Here is a 19,623-nt window from a genome sequence, read left to right as displayed (position 1 = left end):
AGCTGGGATTTTGGGGTTGATTTTTAGCAGCTAGAGGGTCTCTAGTTAAAGGTTGAGATGTTGGGAATGAGGGGCAGTGTTTAAATGCCTGTTCTGAAAGGGGGAAAAGTAGGTGCTAGAGATACTATAAAGGAAGCTCAGGGTAGGGATGTAAGCAACTAATCGACTAGTTGACTATCCGATAAGCAAAAGCTTATCGGATAGTTGACACACTAGTCAACTAGTTGCTTCCCCCACCTTGCTGCCTCTATCAGTGTTTCTTAAACTTTTTAAGACTGAGGAACACCAAACTTTTTTTGGGGGGAAGAGGGGAGGAACACCAAGGATTTTTTTTGTTGAGGGAAAGGGGCGGAGGGAAAGGTCGGGGGGATTTTTTTGTTGAGCCCCAAAAAAAGGTCGCCTGCCCCTTTAAGGCCATTTTGAACTCTGTCCTCTGGAGCACACCTCCGACTGCCTTGCGGCATATCAGTGTGCCACAGAACACAGTTTAAGAAACACAGAAAGAGGCAGCAAGAGGGGGGAGAAAAAGGAGTACCAGCTGGGGGGAATGGCTTAAAAGCTGGTTCCCTCCAGCTCCATGAGTGGCGGCATTCCACCTTTCAAATGTACAAGAGCCCCTACTGGCTCTGAGCTGGCCCTGGGCGCCCCATGGAGTTTCTTTGAAATGTACAAGCCCCTATTGGAGCTATTGTACATTTCCAAGGCGGAACACCATGCTAGTCCTTGTTGACTAATCAATTAGTTGATGGAAATCCCATTGACCATTTGATTAGTTAATTAATCGAAATTTAATATCCCTCGCTCAGAGAAATGGTCCAATATGCAAGTGAAGCTCTTTCAGCTGGCCACATGTTTCATTGAATGTAGGCTATTTGCAATGGAATAGTCATGAAGTTGTCCAAGATTGCTGCTTCATATGTCCAAGGCTCTGGGGTATTTAATTACCTAATTCTCTAGCACTGTTTGCCCATGATACCTTCTTTATTCAGTGTCCATGAACTTTTAACTGCAGGAAATCTGATTTCAGTAGGGAATAGTTTTACAAACTGAATAGGAGGAAGAGTGGGAGAGCTCTGCTTGAGTAGTCTGTTCTGAGACCAGAATGTAGTGTTTGCTTATTACCTTCATTTTAAAAACGTGAAGTTAGGGTTCAGTATCACAGACTTGGAGAGAGGTTCCTTTAGTAAATTAGTTGTACAGTGGCTTGCAATCCATTATACCAGGGGTCTCCAAACTTTTCTGCCCGAGGGCCGCATTAACTATCAAACAGCAGTTCGGGGGCCGACTACACACTTGAGGTCCAAATAAAAAACAATCAAAACATGGATGTTGTTTTTAATTATTTATTTAATATTATTTTATTCAGTTATTATTTAATAACACATTGATACACTACACATGAACACCTGTATAAGTGTGAATGGTGAAATTGTTTCCTGGATGCCAAAATAGAGCCCAGCCCACTAGTGACCTCATGAGAGAGCTAGCCAATAGGATAAGAACGCACTGGCCAATAGGGAGCAATTGTCCACGCCAAGTCCCAACCCCTCTTGCTGTGAGGGACGCGCAGAGCCCGGGCTCGGCCGTCGGTCCGCAGGGCGTGTGGCCGTCCGTTGGCGGCTCCGATCCCCCGCACCCCCGGCCGGGGAGTCTTGCTGCCCAGGGCAAGGGCTGCGCGGGTCCAGAGTCTCTCCTCCGTCCCGCTGGCTCCTCCGGCTTCCCTCTCCTGGCTGCCTGCCCAAAAGAAAGTGAGTGCCGGCCGCCCCTGTCCTTCCGGCCCCTCCCCCTTTTGAGCCGGCACGCACGGGGCGTGCCACTCACCCTGGCGTCCCTGCCCCTTCTCCTCCTGGGTCCTGCCGCCTTCCTCGCCTGCCGCGCCTGCGGCTGTGCGCCCTCGCTCCCTTCCCCGTGGGCTTTCCCCTGGGCTCCGCTGCGCTGCGCCGCTCGGCGCTTCTCCGGGGGAGGGGCTGTCAGTGTGGGGAGTTTCTTCCCCGCCCCAGCTCCGCGGCGCTGCGCCGCTCGGCGCTTCTCCAGGGGAGGGGCTGTTAGTGCGGGGAGTTTCTTCCCCGTCACAGTCTCCACGGGCCGGATGAGAGGGCCTCGCAGGCCACATCCGGCCCATGGGCCGTAGTTTGGAGACCCCTGCATTATACAATAGAATCGCTGCACCTGACACTTGAGAAATCTTAAATGGAAAGCCATTTTTAGTGCAGACGCTTTAATACTTCTGAAATGAGTAATCGACCCAGCAAAATGGTGTCGATCCCACAAAAATGTCTATCCCACAAAAATGTATGGTGGCATCAGTGGAAAGCATTGCCTGAAAAGCTTTGAGACACAATTCAGAGCAGTAACAAATTAGTTGACTGAAATCAGCTCCCTAAACTAACGATACCTTTGTGAAACATTAACATGTATCGGGGTTTAACAGAACATTTGTTCTAAAAACTTTGGCAACCCAAGTTATCTTTAAAGGTTGTAAGCATTTCATCAACTTGAAGAGTAGCACTTTATAGAACATAGAATAAAATGATACAGGACAAGATTTTATTAAAAAATTAAAGTTATTTTCTATATCACACTAAAGAAAAACTTCAAGAGCATCACTTTCTCCCATGAACAAAAATATCTTAATTTAAATATAACATTTTCCTATTTTTGACCCAATAATGTCTGAACTCAGTGTTCCACATCTGTGAAATTTTGGCTGAAGAAAACAAGTAAAAATGTTTTGTATTCTTCTGAAATGTTACCTTTGGAGATCCAGGGGATCATTATTTCCAGCTGAAAAAAGGAAAAATCAATTCCTACTTTTTTAACACTTATGAAAATTGCTCCAGGAAATCACCTGACAGTGAAATGCTATCTGCATTTAAATATAAAGCATCCAGAAGAAAGAATTCATACTTAAATACTCTCTGGCTTTCCTATTCTGTGTCCAATTGAAGTTAAGTTATTTCTATTCAGTGTAAGTTGGATTTTGAAAATATAAACCTCCTAAGGTAAATTCTTCTGTTAGGAGTTGGAAGGCAATATGATCATAACATGATGTGTTGCAACATTGTGTTCCCAAGATAAGCATCTATAACAACAATAAAGATGTGATTAAATACATGTCACAGTAATTTGTCACTCCATAACATACCTATTTCTTGAACTGTTGCTGGTCTGAAAATAACTAAGAAATAACTTGTAAAGCTTTTTGGGAGACCGCCTCACTACACTAGTACACTTGCTCCACTATCCAAATCACTTGTCTTAATAATTTTGTTCACTGGAAGTGGCCTTTAGTTTCTTTCTACTGATGTGGGAGTCTGCAGCAACAAAAATATCAATTTACCATGCTGCATAGATTTGAGAAAATACTCAGGTTAAAGGAGTCGTAGCAAAGAATAATTGTTCTACTCTTCCAGTTAGTTATTTCTTAGACAGCATAGTTAAAATAAATGAGTATTTTTCAAGAAGTATAATTACCGGTACCTTGATGTTAAAAATAAAGTTCCATTATATTATCTGGGATTTTCACTCCTACATTTTTTTTCTCTTAGGAATTTGTGCTGAACTCCCAAGTTTTTAAAAGTGTTTAGGATTGTAAGGACTTCTCTGGTGCCCAGACACTCTTCACTTGCTTTTTGAATCTTTCTAATCAGCTTTTTTTTGACCATGCAGAGGGTGGCTCTCTGTAGAAGCTATCCCTTTTCAGCTTCTGCTCCAGGCCTTCAGTGCATTCAGCTTCAACAATACTTGGGTGTTCTTTATATGCTACTCTTTCTGGCTTTATGGTTGGATCCTTGTTTTTATACTATTTTTTTTCTTCTGAAATCGCCATTGCTCTCTAGAAAATACATGGAAGATATTGACCCCAGCACATCTCATGAATTTCAGTTCCATGGTCTGACCTTTACTTTGAATGTTGAGCCCTTTCGTTTCTTCCCTCTTTACCTCAACACATTATTTGGTTCTCTTTCAGTTGGTGCTTTTAAAGGTCTTTATCATCTAATTTGGTGTTCTGGAAAGTCCCACATTTTCCTTCCAGACTGAGCCCTTATTCATTCAGAAGGGTTTTTTTATGTGACTTCCTTAAAGGTTTTTGATTGCATAACTCAGTCCTTTAAGAATTCTGATGCAGTTATTAGTGGATGAGCACATTATTGCATCTTTTGTGTGATGGGAATGCTGTTCAGTGGTGTCACATCTGGCTGTATTTGTGAACTTTAGTGCTCAAAGTACAATGAGAAACAACACTGGCTTTTTTAGAAATAACACCTCAGAGCCAAACACTTAAGTATGGCTTGATGCTAGTAGGCAATTACTTAGACATGTTATGAATATTGGATCTCCTGGCCACTTAGGTCTTTATAATATCCATAATATTTTTCGTCTAAAGACAGCTTAGTGAATTCTAAAATGACAACAGAAGAGAGTTAAGAGAATGTGTCCAAATAACGTACCTTGTGTTTGCTCTCGTAGACCATAGAGTGGCTCCATGCCCCAGTAACTTTTTTCTCTCCACAAACAGGTGATATTTTCTAGAGATGAGATCAAAGATGTTTGGGAACCTGTTAATCAAAAGATTATTTTATTTTAAACAATTGAACATGCAGCTTAAGAATGGCCATACTGTATCAGACCGGGGACTTGTCTAAATCAGTATCCTTTCTTCTGATAGTGACTGATGCTAGATACTTGAGTATTTTATCAAGTGTTACATGCCCTAGTCCCGTTTTTTCCTCAAAATGTGTGGGTAAAATATTGGGTCACATTTCCTGGACCACTGAGATGTGGGTATGCATGAGTTCTCTCCCATAAGACATTCCTCATTGCCATGTATCCTGTAACAAAGGAACGCTCTTATAGACTGATGACAATCCTGGTAAATCCTCAGTGAGGTAAATCCTGAGTGATTTCTGAATCAGGAAGCGGTGCATCAGACTCTCTTTATTGGTAAATACAGGAGATAAAGTTCTTCCACTTATGAGAATTAGAAATTGATAATTCTCTTCTGCTTGTGGTATGGAGAAGAGACCAGGTTGTCAGGTCGCATATTTTTCTGTCCATGGGAAAAAGAAGGTCCCTATATACTCTTTAAGTTAATGTCTGTGAAAGCAAGTGTCGTGGCAAAATCCAGGCGGTACAAAATTTGTATCTGTATAGTCCCAGGCTGACCAGACAAGTATTGATGAAGCTAGTTTATGTTTAGCTAGAAGCCATCTTGTATAACAGAAACCATTTCAGCTTTTTGTCTTTGCACGTAGGCCAGAGTGAACTTTCTATCACCCCATGCGCCAGGCCAAGACAGATGTGCTATTAAAATGTGTTAATTGGGCTGGTTCAGAGAGGAGAGGTACTCCCTCGTACCTGTCCGCCATCTTGTTGATAAGGCTTTGTTTTTCCTAGTCTAATTGATTATTTCTGTAATTGGATGCCCTGACATCAGACTGTTTGGTTAAGGGTATAAAGATACTAGGATTGATTGTATTAAGCAGCCTTGCTGTGACCACATTTGGCTCACTTTGCTTTTATTGGCCAATAAAACTGTCTGTTTAGCCGCGTAAACTGAGTGAGGCGTTTGCTTCGACAGTATGATACTTAACTAAATTGCATATGGCCAAAGCCAATTCTGTCAGACTGATTACTGCTCTGTGTCAGGACACTTCATTCTATGCCAATATAGGAGCTATTTCCTGGACAGGCTGGTCCCTACCTAGTTTAGAGTTCCATAGGTATGTCTTAAAAGTAACAACTAAAGGCCTCTCATGGTTTCAGAAGCCATCTATAAAAAAGGAACTATAGTTATAAGTGGGAAAACACTTGCAGTGATATACATATGGGTCCATACGAACAACTTCATTGATCTATGCAAAATACTTCAGTGGCTAAAATGTAGTTAAGGATTTGTCTGTACAGAAACACACTCCAAGGAGTTAATCCAAATTAACTAAAGGTGTGAATTTAAAGTTGATTAGTTAAACTTCATAAAAACTAAGTTAGAAATTGCATTCAGAATTAGTGGTCTTAATGTGATTTGTCTTTATTCAAAAGTTTAAATAGCTCAAATTAAGGCCATTTTAAATCTGACTGGGAGTTTTGACACAAGTTTAATGAAGCTTAATCTACTTTAGGTTCATACTGTTAGTCTATTTGGATTCATTTTTCTGAGTGTCCCAATGTAGACAAGGCCTTCATGCTCCAGCTATTATTCATTTTACTACCCATTCATAAACAAGTCTTAGGTAGTCCCTTTTACAATGCTTTATTAAGAAGCTGCTGGTGTCAGGATTTTCATGTATTCTTGATAAAACGATACAAGTACCTTTTTGAACCAATTAGTACACATGAACTCAGGTTTCTTATTAAAAGGGGCATTTTTTTGGTGATAGTGACTTCATATTGTAGAAGGAACTTCAGACACTAAAGGCCTGTCTTCTGCATGTTTCATAAGGTTGTGGGCTTTTCCATTACCCAAACTTGGAGATGTCTTTCTCCCTTTTTTGAGTCTATTGTACTGCCAACATTGTTCCTATTCCTGCTGCATTGTTATTCCCTTGAGGTTTTTTTCCCATACTCTTGATGTTAAAAGGTTCTTAGAGGTTTAGTTGGAGTGCATGCAATTTCAAATATGATCCAAAAGCTCTTTATAAATGTCCTATATTGATGGATTATCCATTGAATTTGTGCTTTAAACAAGTTGTTACATGAGCATTATTCCAATGTGGAGTGGGAATGGCTTGTTTGTCTCAACTTAGAGAAAAATAAAACATTATACCTTAAGGAGTTCTGCCTATCTGGCCCTGAGTTCCAAGAATGAGTGTTGTGCAGTATGTCTTTCAAGAAAGCATTTAACATAGATTTTTTGTGGTTCACCATGCAACTATCAGTGTTAATACCAGTATTTGATTTGTACCATATAAGAGATGGAAGAACTAGCATTGCTTTAGGTTTTCTCTCACATTTTGAGTCATAATTGCTCATAAAATGATGGTTTAATGTTATTTCAAGTGGATTATTCATCTAAATTGAAGCTTGGAGTCTACGGTCATGTCTACTCATGGAATTATTCAGGAATAACTGTTCAAAATCAGGCATTTCTGAATATCTCTGTTTAGACATTATTTCAGAATAAGGGTGCCTTGTTCCTTTTTTGTTTGATGCTCTTTTAAAGTGGGTTAACTTATACAGGGTGGTTATTCCACAGTAAATTTTGTCTACACTTGAGAGTTGTTCCTGGGTAGCTGTGTGGACAAATTCCTAGAAAATGGTTTGGTGTTGGGTAATGCATGAGTGTGATTTGGCTCAGCTCTTCAAATGTTTTCTGTATATTCTGGAAATGTTCCATTTTTGTAGGAATGGGACAATGGAATATGATTTCAATACTGATGCTAACACCATTTTGTAAGAAATATTTATTGTACTTTTATCCTCAAAAGCTTCTGATCCAACTTTGAAATGAAGTTTGACTAATATTTATTCATCATTCTACTAATTACAAGACATGTAACACATTCAGTATTCTTGCAACGAGTAGTTTGATCTTTGATTCTCATTTGCTCTGATTGTGGCTATATATTTTTTTCCAAGCATGAGGACTTTGTTTGGCAATTATGTACTATAATTTAGCATGGCTCATATCTTGTAGAGGTGATCAGAGGTTGACTTGATGTTGGTTGATAAACTCAAATGTGTGTGAACTCAAAAATGCCTTACATTATTATCATTTTGAAACTTACACAGTTATGTAAAAATAAGTGCTCATTCAGAATAGAGTAATTTCTCAGGGGTTTCACTGGCAAGTCAAACTGGATTGTTTTTAATTAGAATAGTCTATGCTCAATGTAGAGTTTTATCTGACTTTTGTGAGAACCATACATACTAAGTTATAAAAATTTTCTTGATTTTGCCACTATAAAAATAGAAGATGCCTCAGCACAGGGTTTATAGCTATAAATATGTACAAGGATGTGGCACCACTTCTGTTCTTACAGATCTGATTTTAACCATTTCTTGATCTTGTACGTATAGCAACAGTTTGCATATTTCTTTCACATATACATATGATTTAGAAGTTTATCTACATTTTCAGTGTGGTGCACATAGTTTTGATCAGAACTCTAGAGAAAAGTAATGCTTTTGGTTGCATAACAATGTCCTTTTGAAACTGTGAAATATTCCCTTAATGTATGTTTTGTTCCAAGTCAAGCCAATATGATACACAAACATCTTCCAGTGCAACCTCTGAACTACTGTGCTAAATTTCTTCTCCAGTGATCTTTCTCATCTTTCTCATCATGCTGACTTGTCTCTCCTCTGTCTGTTCAGCAGTGGGAGACATTTAGTGAACGCTCTTCAAGCTCACAAACTCTGACCCAATTTGATTCTAACATTGCACCAGCTGATCCTGTAAGTCAATCACTTAGCTTGCTTGTTTGAAATTAATTTTATTAACACTGAATTTCCATACATTGTGGTTTTTAGCTATTATGCATGATTCTTGCTTGGTTGGGACCGGTGGCAGGCTTATTAATTTTGTCTGCTTATTGTGGGAAGAGGAATTTCCTCCTCCCCTCCCCCCCCATTCACTCTTAATAGCTGAGTACCAGAAACATTTTCCTTTATTTTTGATGTGATATAAGTACTGTCAAATCTGTGAAAGGAAACTATTTGTGACAACTTACTGATGGATATTTACATTTTATTACACTTCATTTAAAACTTTTTGATCGTATACAAAATATAATCCATAGAGCCTCAGTGAACCAGTAGTCTTATTAAATCTTCAGCTATATCACCCAAACTTTGACTTCAGTATAACTCTCTTCTGTTTATGTGCACAAAACCAATAAAGCATAAAGACTCATAACTGACTTATCTAGTTAATCTGAGCATCAATATCAAACTTCATATTTTTGTTAATTCCATAATTATGGTACTTCATAGTCATATTTAATCTTCAATATATTATACAGGTGATTTTAAAAAATTAATAACTTTGTGAAGTCCAAGTTAACACCATTGTTGCAGCTATATTAGTATTGTAGTAATATCTAGAGATCTCAGCCATAATCTGTCCTATTGTGGTAGGCATTGTATAAATAGTCCCTGTTCCAAAAAAATTAGTCCAAAAGCTTCCTTTAGATGTGTGATTTTTTTTTTTAAATAAAAGTTGAGGCAGATGTTTTAACACACACACACTCATACCTTTTCTCTATGTATTCCTTCATATAACATACAGTTAATGTGTGAAATCCTTTGATAGTGGATGTAGTGAAGGTACAGGGTTCATGAAGGATAGTTCTCTCAGTGGCTATTACCCAGGATGGGCAGGGAATCAAACGCATGCTCTGAAATGTTCCTAGCCTCTGTTTTCCCAGCTTCTGACATGGGTGATGGGGACAGATCATTTGATTACCTGTTCTCTTCATTCCCTCCTGGCATTGGCCACTTACAGAAGACAGATTACTGGACTAGATAGACCATTGGTCTGATTCACTATGGCCATTCTTATCCCTATTCTTCAGTGTAAATATAACTTATGTAAATCTAATTACTCTTTCATAAAATAATGTGAAATCACTTTATAGCTATTAATAGAAAATGCTTGACTAATCAAGAACTGTCGCTATTGCATTGCTTTGTTCAACTTGCATTGTGATCAGTTACTTTATTTTTAGCAGTAATTAGCAGAAGTTACACGAAATCAGCTAAGATGAGATTTATTTTTTCTGTCCTGTGGATGACTTTACAGATTTTTCCCCCTATATTGTGTATATTAACTATTGGCTGAATGTCTTAGTTTTGACATGCTTACAAAATGAGATGGTTATAGAATATTAGGCAGCTAGTATGCTTAGTTTTATTGCTAACAAACTACTTGAATCTTGAGACAAGATTAAACCAATTGAGTTTTATTTATATATTCTTCTACTAGAAAGCTGAATACCAGTAAATCCACATAGTTGGGTTTTTTTGCCACGTTTGTGATCTCGGGCAGAGAAACCTAGCACAGCATTTAAAAATATATAACTTCATGAGGCTTGCTCCTGCCTTTTAGAATTAGCAAGTCAATTATCTAGAACATCCCTTAGTGATTGACTGAAGAACAATTACAACATTAACTTTCTTCAAGGCCCTTTTTGTTTAGGAGGAAACCGCTTACTAGGGCTGAGTAGGGTTGCCAGGTGTCTAGTATTCGCCCAGACAGTCTGGTATTTTCTCCTCCTGTCAGGTAAAAAAAAAAAAAAATTCAGAGAATAAGACACTTAAAATGTCTGGTATTTTCTGATTTTTTTCCCTCCTCTCCCCCCCCCCCCCCCCAAATCCTCCTGGCCATGAGGCGAAAATGCTGGGCACCTGACAACCTTACACTCAGCACCCGGCTGCCCCCCTCCCCGGCTCCCAACACCCCAGCCCCCATGCTTACCTCGTTCCACAAGGCTACTGGCACAAATTGGCTGCCGACCAAGGGGAAGCATTGGGTCTTAGTGCTCAACCTCTCTCCTGCTCCTATCCCTGCACTCAGTCTTAAAGGGGACATGCTATTTTATTTTATTTCAACTTTGCCCCCCCCCTTTTTTTCCTTTTTTTTAACTTCAACAGAATTTTTTCCCAGTGTGTGTTGTTTTTTTTTGGGGGGGGGCAGGGGGGACGTTTGGTATTTTTGTTTCAACCATCTGGCAACCCTAGGGCTGAGGGAGGAAGAGAAAGAAAGCTAGGGAGCTTGTATGTGAAGAATAATGAAGAGAGGAGTAATACTAAATTTATAGTTACGTTTTGGGAAAGCTGAAATTGCATTTTCAAAAATATCAGTACAAAACAAAACTTTGTTTTGTTACTGACTTCCCTCTCTCCCTTATCTAAGTTGGGCATCATTATACTGACCTATTCTTTAAATCACATAAGACTTTTTTTTCAATACCTACACTTCAGAATACATATGGAGCATTCAGAAGCAAAGGACAGTTGCTAGATACAATAGAAGATTGATCTGTTTATAAAAATATAAGTTGAAAACGTCCTTTTAAACCATGTTCATGCTTAAAGATTTTCTAATGTTCATAGTAGTATTTAATAAAGGAATTGTTTTATGCACACTTTCAGTATACGTTTAACTTTATCTTCCCAGTACAGGTCTTTTTTTAAACAGTGAAGAAATTATTCATGCATTCGACAAAGTGGGCTCCAGCTTAGGATAGCTTCTCTCCAAATAAATTGGTAGTCTAAGGTGCCACGGGACTTCCCGTTGTTCTTGCTGAAACAGACTAACATAGCTACCCCTCTGAAGTTTAAAGCATGTTGGCTTTCAAGAGCAGTTTTAAATTTGACTGGCTTTTCCCCCCAGTGCCTTCAGTAGCAATTGAGCATGCTTATGAGCAGAATGCTTGGCTTTATGGGGAAAGACGTGAAAAATCTGGTTGCCATTTATAGAGCATGGCTTAGCCCATTTCATCTGAAAATGGCCACAGAAGTACTTCATATAGATAACATCTAAAGACACTGTTTTGTCAGATGTCTTTAGGTGATATGTTCGATATCTCTTGAAGGGTATCTTAAAGCTTCTATCGTGTTCTTATAAGATGTTAATGGCTTCCTTGAAATAGTATGGATTTTACTGTATAGTACAATTTTTAGATCAAGCCCATAAAAAGTTCCCACAAATATTCTAATTCTAAATTTTTGGAACATCAGAAAGGCATGGGGTACTCTTAAGACTAAAAATAAATTGAGTATTTCATAGTGTGGACAACATCTCGTGTTTCATGGGCACACAATATATCTGTGGCAATGGTATCATTTGGTTACAGTAAAAGGCAATACAGATTGGACCTCTGTGGTTCAGTTCCTTTGGGACCTGACTGGTCCCAGATAAGGGAGATTTTTAGGGAAGGGAGAGCTAGGGGCACCAGCATCTCTGCTGGGTTTCTCTTCCCCAGCTACCTTCCACTGCTGCCCCAGCTACCTAGCTGCGGCAGCCCTGTTGCCTCCGTCACCCTGCAAGCTCCAGCAACCCCAAAAGCCCTGCCAGCCCCGGGAATTCCATTGGCTTCGCCCTGCAGGAGCTCACAACCCCACTGGTCCATCCACTGGTCCATCAAACTGTGAGCTCTGCTGCTTCCCCACCCCATGGGCTCTGGCGCTCTGACTAGCTCTGCTCCCAGCCGCTGGCAACCTCTGTGCTGGGGCTCTCTCTAGTCCAGCAACATCCTGCTGGACCACAGATGTTGCCAGACTGCAATGTCCTGGACCACAGAGATTCAACCTGTAATAGACAATATGCAAGGTATTGAGCTGCCTTTTGATGTAACTTAACTGCTACAAAGACAGTTAGCACAATGTAGTCAGCAGACTTTTACAAACCAGGGACCAAAGTATAGAGACCACTGTAGAGAAGTCTAAATACCTTTGTTTGTACTGGGTTTAAGGATATTTATGGACAGTGTTCTATCTCAGGGTTTTATACTGCTGCCATTCATCATAGGATCAAGTTCATAGGAACGCAGTAAAAGTATTTGCTTATGAATATAAGCTTGGGAACTGCCGTTGAATGTAGTCAAAAGCAGCTCGGAATAGAATATTTTAAAACTAAAATAAAAACTTTTCTTCCTCCTCTGCAGGATACTGCTATTGTTCACCCGGTTCCAATTCGGATGACTCCAAGCAAAATCCACATGCAGGAAATGGAACTTAAAAGATCTGGAAGTGGTAAGCTATTTTCTTGTACTAATGATAAAAGCAGCTGCTGTGTTCAAATACAGCCACTCCCCGAGTTGCGAACAGTCAAGTTATGACCGTTCGCACTTATGACCAAAGCTCCCATGGAGCGGTAGTAAAGGTGGTCCCCGAGTTACGAATGCGACCCGCGCTTACAAACAGCGCGGTTGTGTGTAACTCAGTGGGGTCCAAGTTATGGTCAAGTGTTTGGTCCGTAACTCGGGGAGAGGCTGTACCATCTTATTGAATAATTTCTTACATAGTGATGACCTTTAGGGCTTGTTTTTCTTGCATAACAATTCTGCCTTGTGTCCTTGCATTTAGACAGTAGTAACCAGTGTAACTACATCAAGTGATGGAGAATTAGAGGAGCATTCTACAATAATTTAGAGGGTTGACTGTTGCTTTGAGGATTTCTCTATATGCTTCTAAGATAAGATTGTCTGGAGTAGATTGTCTTGGAAGCATCAAGCTGCAGATCTGGTTCTGGAATGAGAACTTTCCCAGATTTATATACAAGTTCTTGAGGTGCTTAAGGAAGCTTTGAGCTCTGACCTGTGATTAAGTCTGCCCAGTTCTATTTAGAAAAATCTGATGGGTAAAATTTAGTCTGCTACTGCTGGAGAGTTCATCTCATCCATTTGAAACCTGCTAGCCTTCCTCAAACAATTTCTAGACCAGGCCTAGGCAAAATATGGTCAGCGGGCTACTTGTTTGCCTTGCCCACCTGCACACTGCTCAAATGTGGTTGCCAATCAGTTTTTCTTTAAAAACTGAGTCTGGAGGGGAAAGGAAAGAGCTTTCAGAGCAGGTTTCTGGCCAATGGAAGCTATCTGTGTGGGGGCGGAGCAGGCATCAGTGTTCCCTCTAAGTCGTGTGGTAGCACAGCTTCACAGGTGGTTAATCAGCCCCATTCAGTCAGAGGATCATGTCTCCCTGCATGGAGCTGACTGACTGGGTGGGGCTGATTAATAACCTGTGAAGCTGTGTTGTCACACAGCTCAAAGGGAACATTGCCTGGCAGGGAGGATTTAAGGACAGCTGCTGGCTGGTAATTCTCCTGGCCAGACTCTGCCTCTAGCACCCCAGCTCTTCCCTTCCCCAATCCTCTACCCCTACTTCACATACCCAAATTCTCTGCCCCCATATCCCCTCCCAGATCCCTGCCCCAGATCAGTCCACTCCTGTCCTAGCTCACAACCAAAACCCCTGCAACTCCCTGCCCTAGGTCACACTCCAACCCCCTGCACCCAGTCCAGTGTCCTAGGTCACAACTGCCTCCTTCACCCAAACTCCCTCCCTTACCCCAAGCTGTCTTGGGCATTCAACCTCCATCCTAGATCCCACGCCTCCTCCATTAATGTCATGGAAGAGTGTGGCCCTCGACCACTTTCCAAATTCTTTGAATTGCCCCCCCCCCCCCCCCCCCGGTCAAATTACTGCCCACCCTGTTTTAAATCCTAACATCTCTTGATTCTCAATCTTGCATATTATTACCCAGTTTCTAAGCTTTTTTTTTTGGCTGGGGAGGAGTGGTCTGCTATAACGTGCCAACATTGTAAATTCTTGAGATTTTCAGATAGCTGCAGTAGCCAAGAGCATGCTCCATTTGTATCAGGGGAGCTAAAGTATGTCTCTATGACTTTGGTGTCCAACATACTAGCCACATGTGGCTATTTGGCTGCTTGAGTGTGGCTAGTTCGCTATAGGCAATATAGTGGCTACTGCTTCAGAACTGGTTGGACATCACGGCTCTAGGATGCAGGTTTTGGTACACTTACTCATGCCTATTCATACTGCAGTAAATTAATCTAGAAGCACTCTACATAGGGCTTCACTTGCACGTCATTTGGAAACTTCATTTAGTACCAGTGTTACCAGTATTCTTTATATGGAGTGCATTTCACTGATGAATCAAACTGACATCTTATTTGTTTTCCAATGCAGTTCAGGTTATTAGATTTTAATTGTAAAAACCCATTGTGGTTTTGAACTTGTGTATCTGAGATCACCGCTTTTTGCTGCAGTCTGGGGTTTGTGATCATATGAGGTGTTTGACTTAATAGTCTATAAGGGACAGGGCTGGCCTTACCATGAGATGAACTGAAGCGGCAGCCTCGGGTGCCAGACTGTGGGGGGGCACCAGTAGGACCCAGAATGTAGAAAATTGTCTGCTGCTGGTGCATGTAAGTAGCAGAGCAGTACCATGAGAGGAGTAGAACAGGAAGAAGGCAGAATTGAGACCTTTCAAAGTTTTGCCCAAGCGAGGGGTCATTTGAGCTCCCCGCCTCAGGTGCCAAAATGTTGTGGGCCAGCCCTGATAAGGGAAGATCCTTTTAGCCTGACCTTTTTATAAATTAATTTAGAGCTTTAGATAAATGCATTATAAAAAATGAAAATTGTTTTTATTAAAGGCATACGTGTCCGATATCATGTCTTATACACATGTGTATTATTATGATAGTTCAGAGAGAACATGGCCCCATTTTGCTAGGCAGTGCACAGATATATAACAAATAGCCCCTGCGCTGAACAGTTTACAATCAAGGCAGGCGCTCTGTTACATGGACTTGTTTGTCATGTTTGTATACTTCTTAGCACAAGGGGACCTACATTGTTAATTTAATAAATCCTAAAACTGCAATATTTACTGGCAGGGGCGAGGGGGTGAAATGCATGGAGTAGAGTCTTTAGCTTTAACATATAAACCCTTACTACTGTTACATCCCTAAATTTTACCATATTACATAAAAGTCCAAAACAAATGTCTTAAAGCATACAAAGATGCTTACACTTCAGGCATTTTATCATTGACAAGAACTTAATGTTATATAAAAGTGTATATTTGGATTAGCTATATGCATATTAACTAATCCAGTTATACACCAATATTAACATGTAAAGTTTCAAAGTTAATTTTATATACAAGTTCAATATTTTTGTTACAATTATGATGCTGCAAATAGTATTATTGTAGTTTACCCATCTAAAATTCCAATCAAGTGCAAAATTGTGGTTTAGTGCTGAGCCTTTATTAATGAAAACTTGGCCTCTAAGGAGAAGAATATTTTCAGTGCGTTTTGTATATCACATTAATCTTAAATAAGAGAATAGCAATAATCTTTTTTCCATCTAGATCATGCTAATCCTACTAGTCCTCTACTTGTGAAACCACCTGACCTCTCAGAAGACAATAAAATGAGTACATCAAAATTTGTAGCTGGAAACACAGTTGGTAAGTATCAAAGCATTTTTTGACCCAAGGCCCACCAGAGCATTTCAGAAGACCCATGACCTGCTCTAACACTGTATACTAATGACTGATTCATTAGTGTTTGTTATCGTGTGTACATAATTTTCATTTACACGGGTATGTATGTACAATCTGTATGACCCACACAAGGTTGTGCTTTAGTTTCTCTTGTCTAAGTTTGGCACCTCTGTTTTAACTTCATCACACTTTGAAGGAATGTCAGCCTGAATTATTTCTTTTGAAGTCTCCAAATAATAAGAGCACAAACTGCTCCTGAAAAGCAAAAAACTTCTTAGAACAAAGTGTTCAACATAGTATTTTGACATTAAAAAAAAAAAATTAAGGCAGTGGTGAGCAACCTGTGGCCCAAGGGTTCTGTGCGTGTGGCCCACAAGACATTTTATTTACCATTGTCCATGCACGGGTTCATGTAGTTTTTTCCTATCGATATTTCAAACGTGACACACACTTAAAGCAAGGGCACATGAAGTGAGATGTATACTGATTGCACACAAAATTGTGTGCATCCAGTCAAAATGCTGCTATGGTTCAGTTGGTACACCACACAAATGAAGCTACAAAACTACCCTGTCCCAGGAGACAGTCTTGGTTATGACAATCCACTGAGATGGAGGGTCCAAATGAGGTCCACTCACTAGCCTAGGGTTGCCCTTCACTAGATTAAGAGATAGATAATAGCAGATGAAAATAGGTAGTTTCTCTGGCTTCTTCATTGGCACTAAGACAGTTAAGCTATTTGAGCATCAAATCCTGTATCTGGTAAGAAATTAACTTATTTTAACCAATAAGACTATTTTCTTGTTCAGACATAATCCCAAAAATTTAAAATGGCTGCACCATTAAAGCACAAATCGCTTTAAATAATAACTGACCCCACTCTTGTATCTCAATCAAATAGCAATATTTTTTGAAGACTAGAAAAAAAATTTTATACCAAAGGGAGGCATCTGCTGTCATTGTTTCAGTTCCTTTGAAAAATTGTGAAAGCCAAATTAATGCAATTTCTTGTGATTGACTTTTGATATTTTTCTAGGTGCAGCTAATTTGTCAACCCTCTGTTTACCCTGGCTTCATTAATTCGGTTTTTAATGTTCTCTACACCACATTTTTTATATATAAAATATTACCATATAGATTTAATTGGCCTATTTCCTTGTGTGTTTCCTTCATGCAGACATGTCACAAGTAGATGTCGGTGTGAATATCTAATCTGTGTGGTTTTAATCCTAAAAATGTTTTCCAATCATCATGTTCTTACATTGTATAGATCCGTTCATTAGAAGGCAATACCTGACATGAGTAGTCTTGAATTCTTTTTCACGAAGTATGGAGGCAGCTAAGATTGTCTCAGTTCCCCATGCGGCATCAGTTGGCAGAACATTCTGCAACAGTAGTCTGAGGCAGTAAATGGTTCCCTTTTTGGCAACAGCCTTTCCCTTATCTTAAATTAATTCCAGTGATACTGTTTTCTTCCAAGGTCATTTTTGGGGGGCGGCCTTCCCCCCCCTCCCTTTTCCTGGTGCATAGTGCTCAGTTCTTTCTTACAAGGCTTTCAGTATGGTGGAGAAAATGTACAGAGATACATTGGTTTGTAGTGGGAGGCTGCTGCTGTACTTAGGACTTGAATTCAGAAAGGGCCCTTTCTGACTCAAACTCCTTGTGAGAGCAGTCTGGCACTATAGACACAAGTGAGATGAAAGCAACAATATAGAAAAGAGAAGGCAGCAGCTTGAAGCCACTAAACAGGAGAAATCAAATCTCCCTCTTCAGTGAAAAATTCTACTGGGATACTTTATTTTTAATTTTTCATTGCTTTGTGTGGTGACTTTGGGTTGAGGGGGAGTAATTTTGGTGGAAGAGTGTTCTTGCTGTGGTTGGTAGGCTTACTCGAAGAGGAAAATCCTACAGTTTCTTATGGACAATCAGATGGAATTTGTCGTCTTAAAGCTTGTTTCATTGCCAGATTTCTTTGACTGCTTTGTTCTTAGCTCTCAGGTGCTTCCTTCTCATTTTTGGTTTTTTTTGGTGCATTTCTTAAAAGCAGTGCATTTTCACATTCAGCTTCATATACAGTAAATGTCAGTAATCTAGCCTAAAAGATAAGTGCATGAATCTCTGTGTCTCTTACTCGATTTTAGTTGGGAGAGAGGATAAAGCCTTACTTTAGAAAGGGGTAGCTGGAGAATAGGGTGGCTTGAAGTTGTCCTAGCCTCTTGACCACTTCTAATTCTGGTATTTCACAGTCACTACATGAGAGAGTGAACACAAGTAGTATTTGGAGCATGAAGAAAATTGCCATTGTTTTCCAGCTTTTAGAAGGAAAAACAAGAGTTAAGCAGTATTGCCTAAAAAATCCTTTCAATAAGAAATTGTTTTGAATCCATTACTTATTTAAATTACATTGTGAACTTTTGCATCTTCCTTGGAAAAAATTCTACAGCAACTGTCTTGTTGAATATTGCCATTAAATGTAGGGGGCATAGAAGTAAGGATGTTAAAGACTAGTCGACTATTTGATAAGCAAATGCTTATTGGATAGTCAGTTGACTACTTGACTAATTGATTTTCCCCCTTGCTGCCTCTATAAGATAGAGGCAGCAAAAGGGGGGAAGAAGCGGTACTTCAAAGGGCAGAGCCACACAGCTGATCCCCTGCTCAGCTGTGAGGCGCGCCCCTTTGAACGGCCGCCTCAGCATTTTAAAGCGGCAGCGACTCAGCAGTGCGGGTGCTGCCACCCATGGAGCCCGGGGTCAGCTAGGGACTGATCCCAGGCTCCAGTGTGGCATTTCCCTGGAACCTGGGAGTCCCCAGCTGACCCCAGGTTCTGGAGAAATGCCAAGCAGAACCTGCAGTCAGCTGGGGAGTCACCAGATGATTGCTGAAATGCCAACGTGGAGCCCGGGGTCAGCTGGGGAGTCCTCAGTTGACCCAGGCTCCCTGTGGCATTTCAAATCTGCAGCACAGCTTGGAGGCTGGTGTCATTGGGGGACTCAGAGTACCCCACTGACCCTGGGCTCCATGTTACGCTGCTGCTTTGAAATGCACAAGAGTCCCTGCTGGGAACTCTTGTACATTTCAAAGCTGGCATCTGCATGTAGCCCCTGACTGCATGCGGAGTTCCACATTCCTCCTTCGAAATGTACAAAAGCCCCAGCCAGGGGCTCTATGTACATTTCAAAGAGGAATGCGGAAGTGCCTATTGACTAGTTGAGTAATTGATGGAAATTCCACTGACTACTTGACTCATAAATTAACCATAATTTAATATCCTTACATAGAAGATTTGCAGACCAGATGGCCAGCCCAGGATATACTGGAATACTCTGGGAATGGGGTGGTTGGTTATGAATAAGCTAGTGATCTAGTAAACAGACCTTTTAGAATGCTGCTTTCCCCCCTCCTCCCACCCCTCTCAACTGACTATTGCCTACCTTAAAATACATTGGTGTTCTTTCTGTGGGTATACTCTTGCAGTACTTTCCTTTTAGAAGGTTTTACTCAGACCAGTAAAAATGTTGCATTATAGGCAGAATTATAGGGGGAGGGGAATCTTAAGTTCTGTATGTTGTGTAAGAATGGACTTTTGCATATCCATTCTTGTAGGAGTTTGTCATGCTCCTCCAGTGACATCAAAGTAGGGAAGT

The 19,623-nt window shown here is 40.4% G+C and overlaps 1 protein-coding gene across 5 annotated transcripts in view; it reads left to right on the top strand.

Annotated features, from left to right (window-relative positions):
- REPS1 (RALBP1 associated Eps domain containing 1) overlaps nucleotides 1-19,623 on the top strand; it is a 108,845-nt gene that overhangs the window by 66,977 nt on the left and 22,245 nt on the right. For 4 of the 5 annotated variants that reach the window (XM_075924296.2, XM_075924295.2, XM_075924300.2 and 1 more), the window contains exons 10-12: nucleotides 8,317-8,397; nucleotides 12,609-12,696; nucleotides 15,842-15,940. In XM_075924296.2, coding sequence (XP_075780411.1) covers nucleotides 8,317-8,397; nucleotides 12,609-12,696; nucleotides 15,842-15,940 — 268 coding nt within the window. The remainder of the gene's footprint in view (nucleotides 1-8,316; nucleotides 8,398-12,608; nucleotides 12,697-15,841; nucleotides 15,941-19,623) is intronic. The other variant, XM_075924299.2, reaches the window with a different exon arrangement.

Source organism: Pelodiscus sinensis, chromosome 3 (genome assembly GCF_052426305.1).
Source record: "Pelodiscus sinensis isolate ZL-2025 chromosome 3, ASM5242630v1, whole genome shotgun sequence".
NCBI lineage: Eukaryota > Metazoa > Chordata > Testudines > Trionychidae > Pelodiscus > Pelodiscus sinensis.
This window is presented reverse-complemented; position numbering and strand designations above follow the sequence as displayed.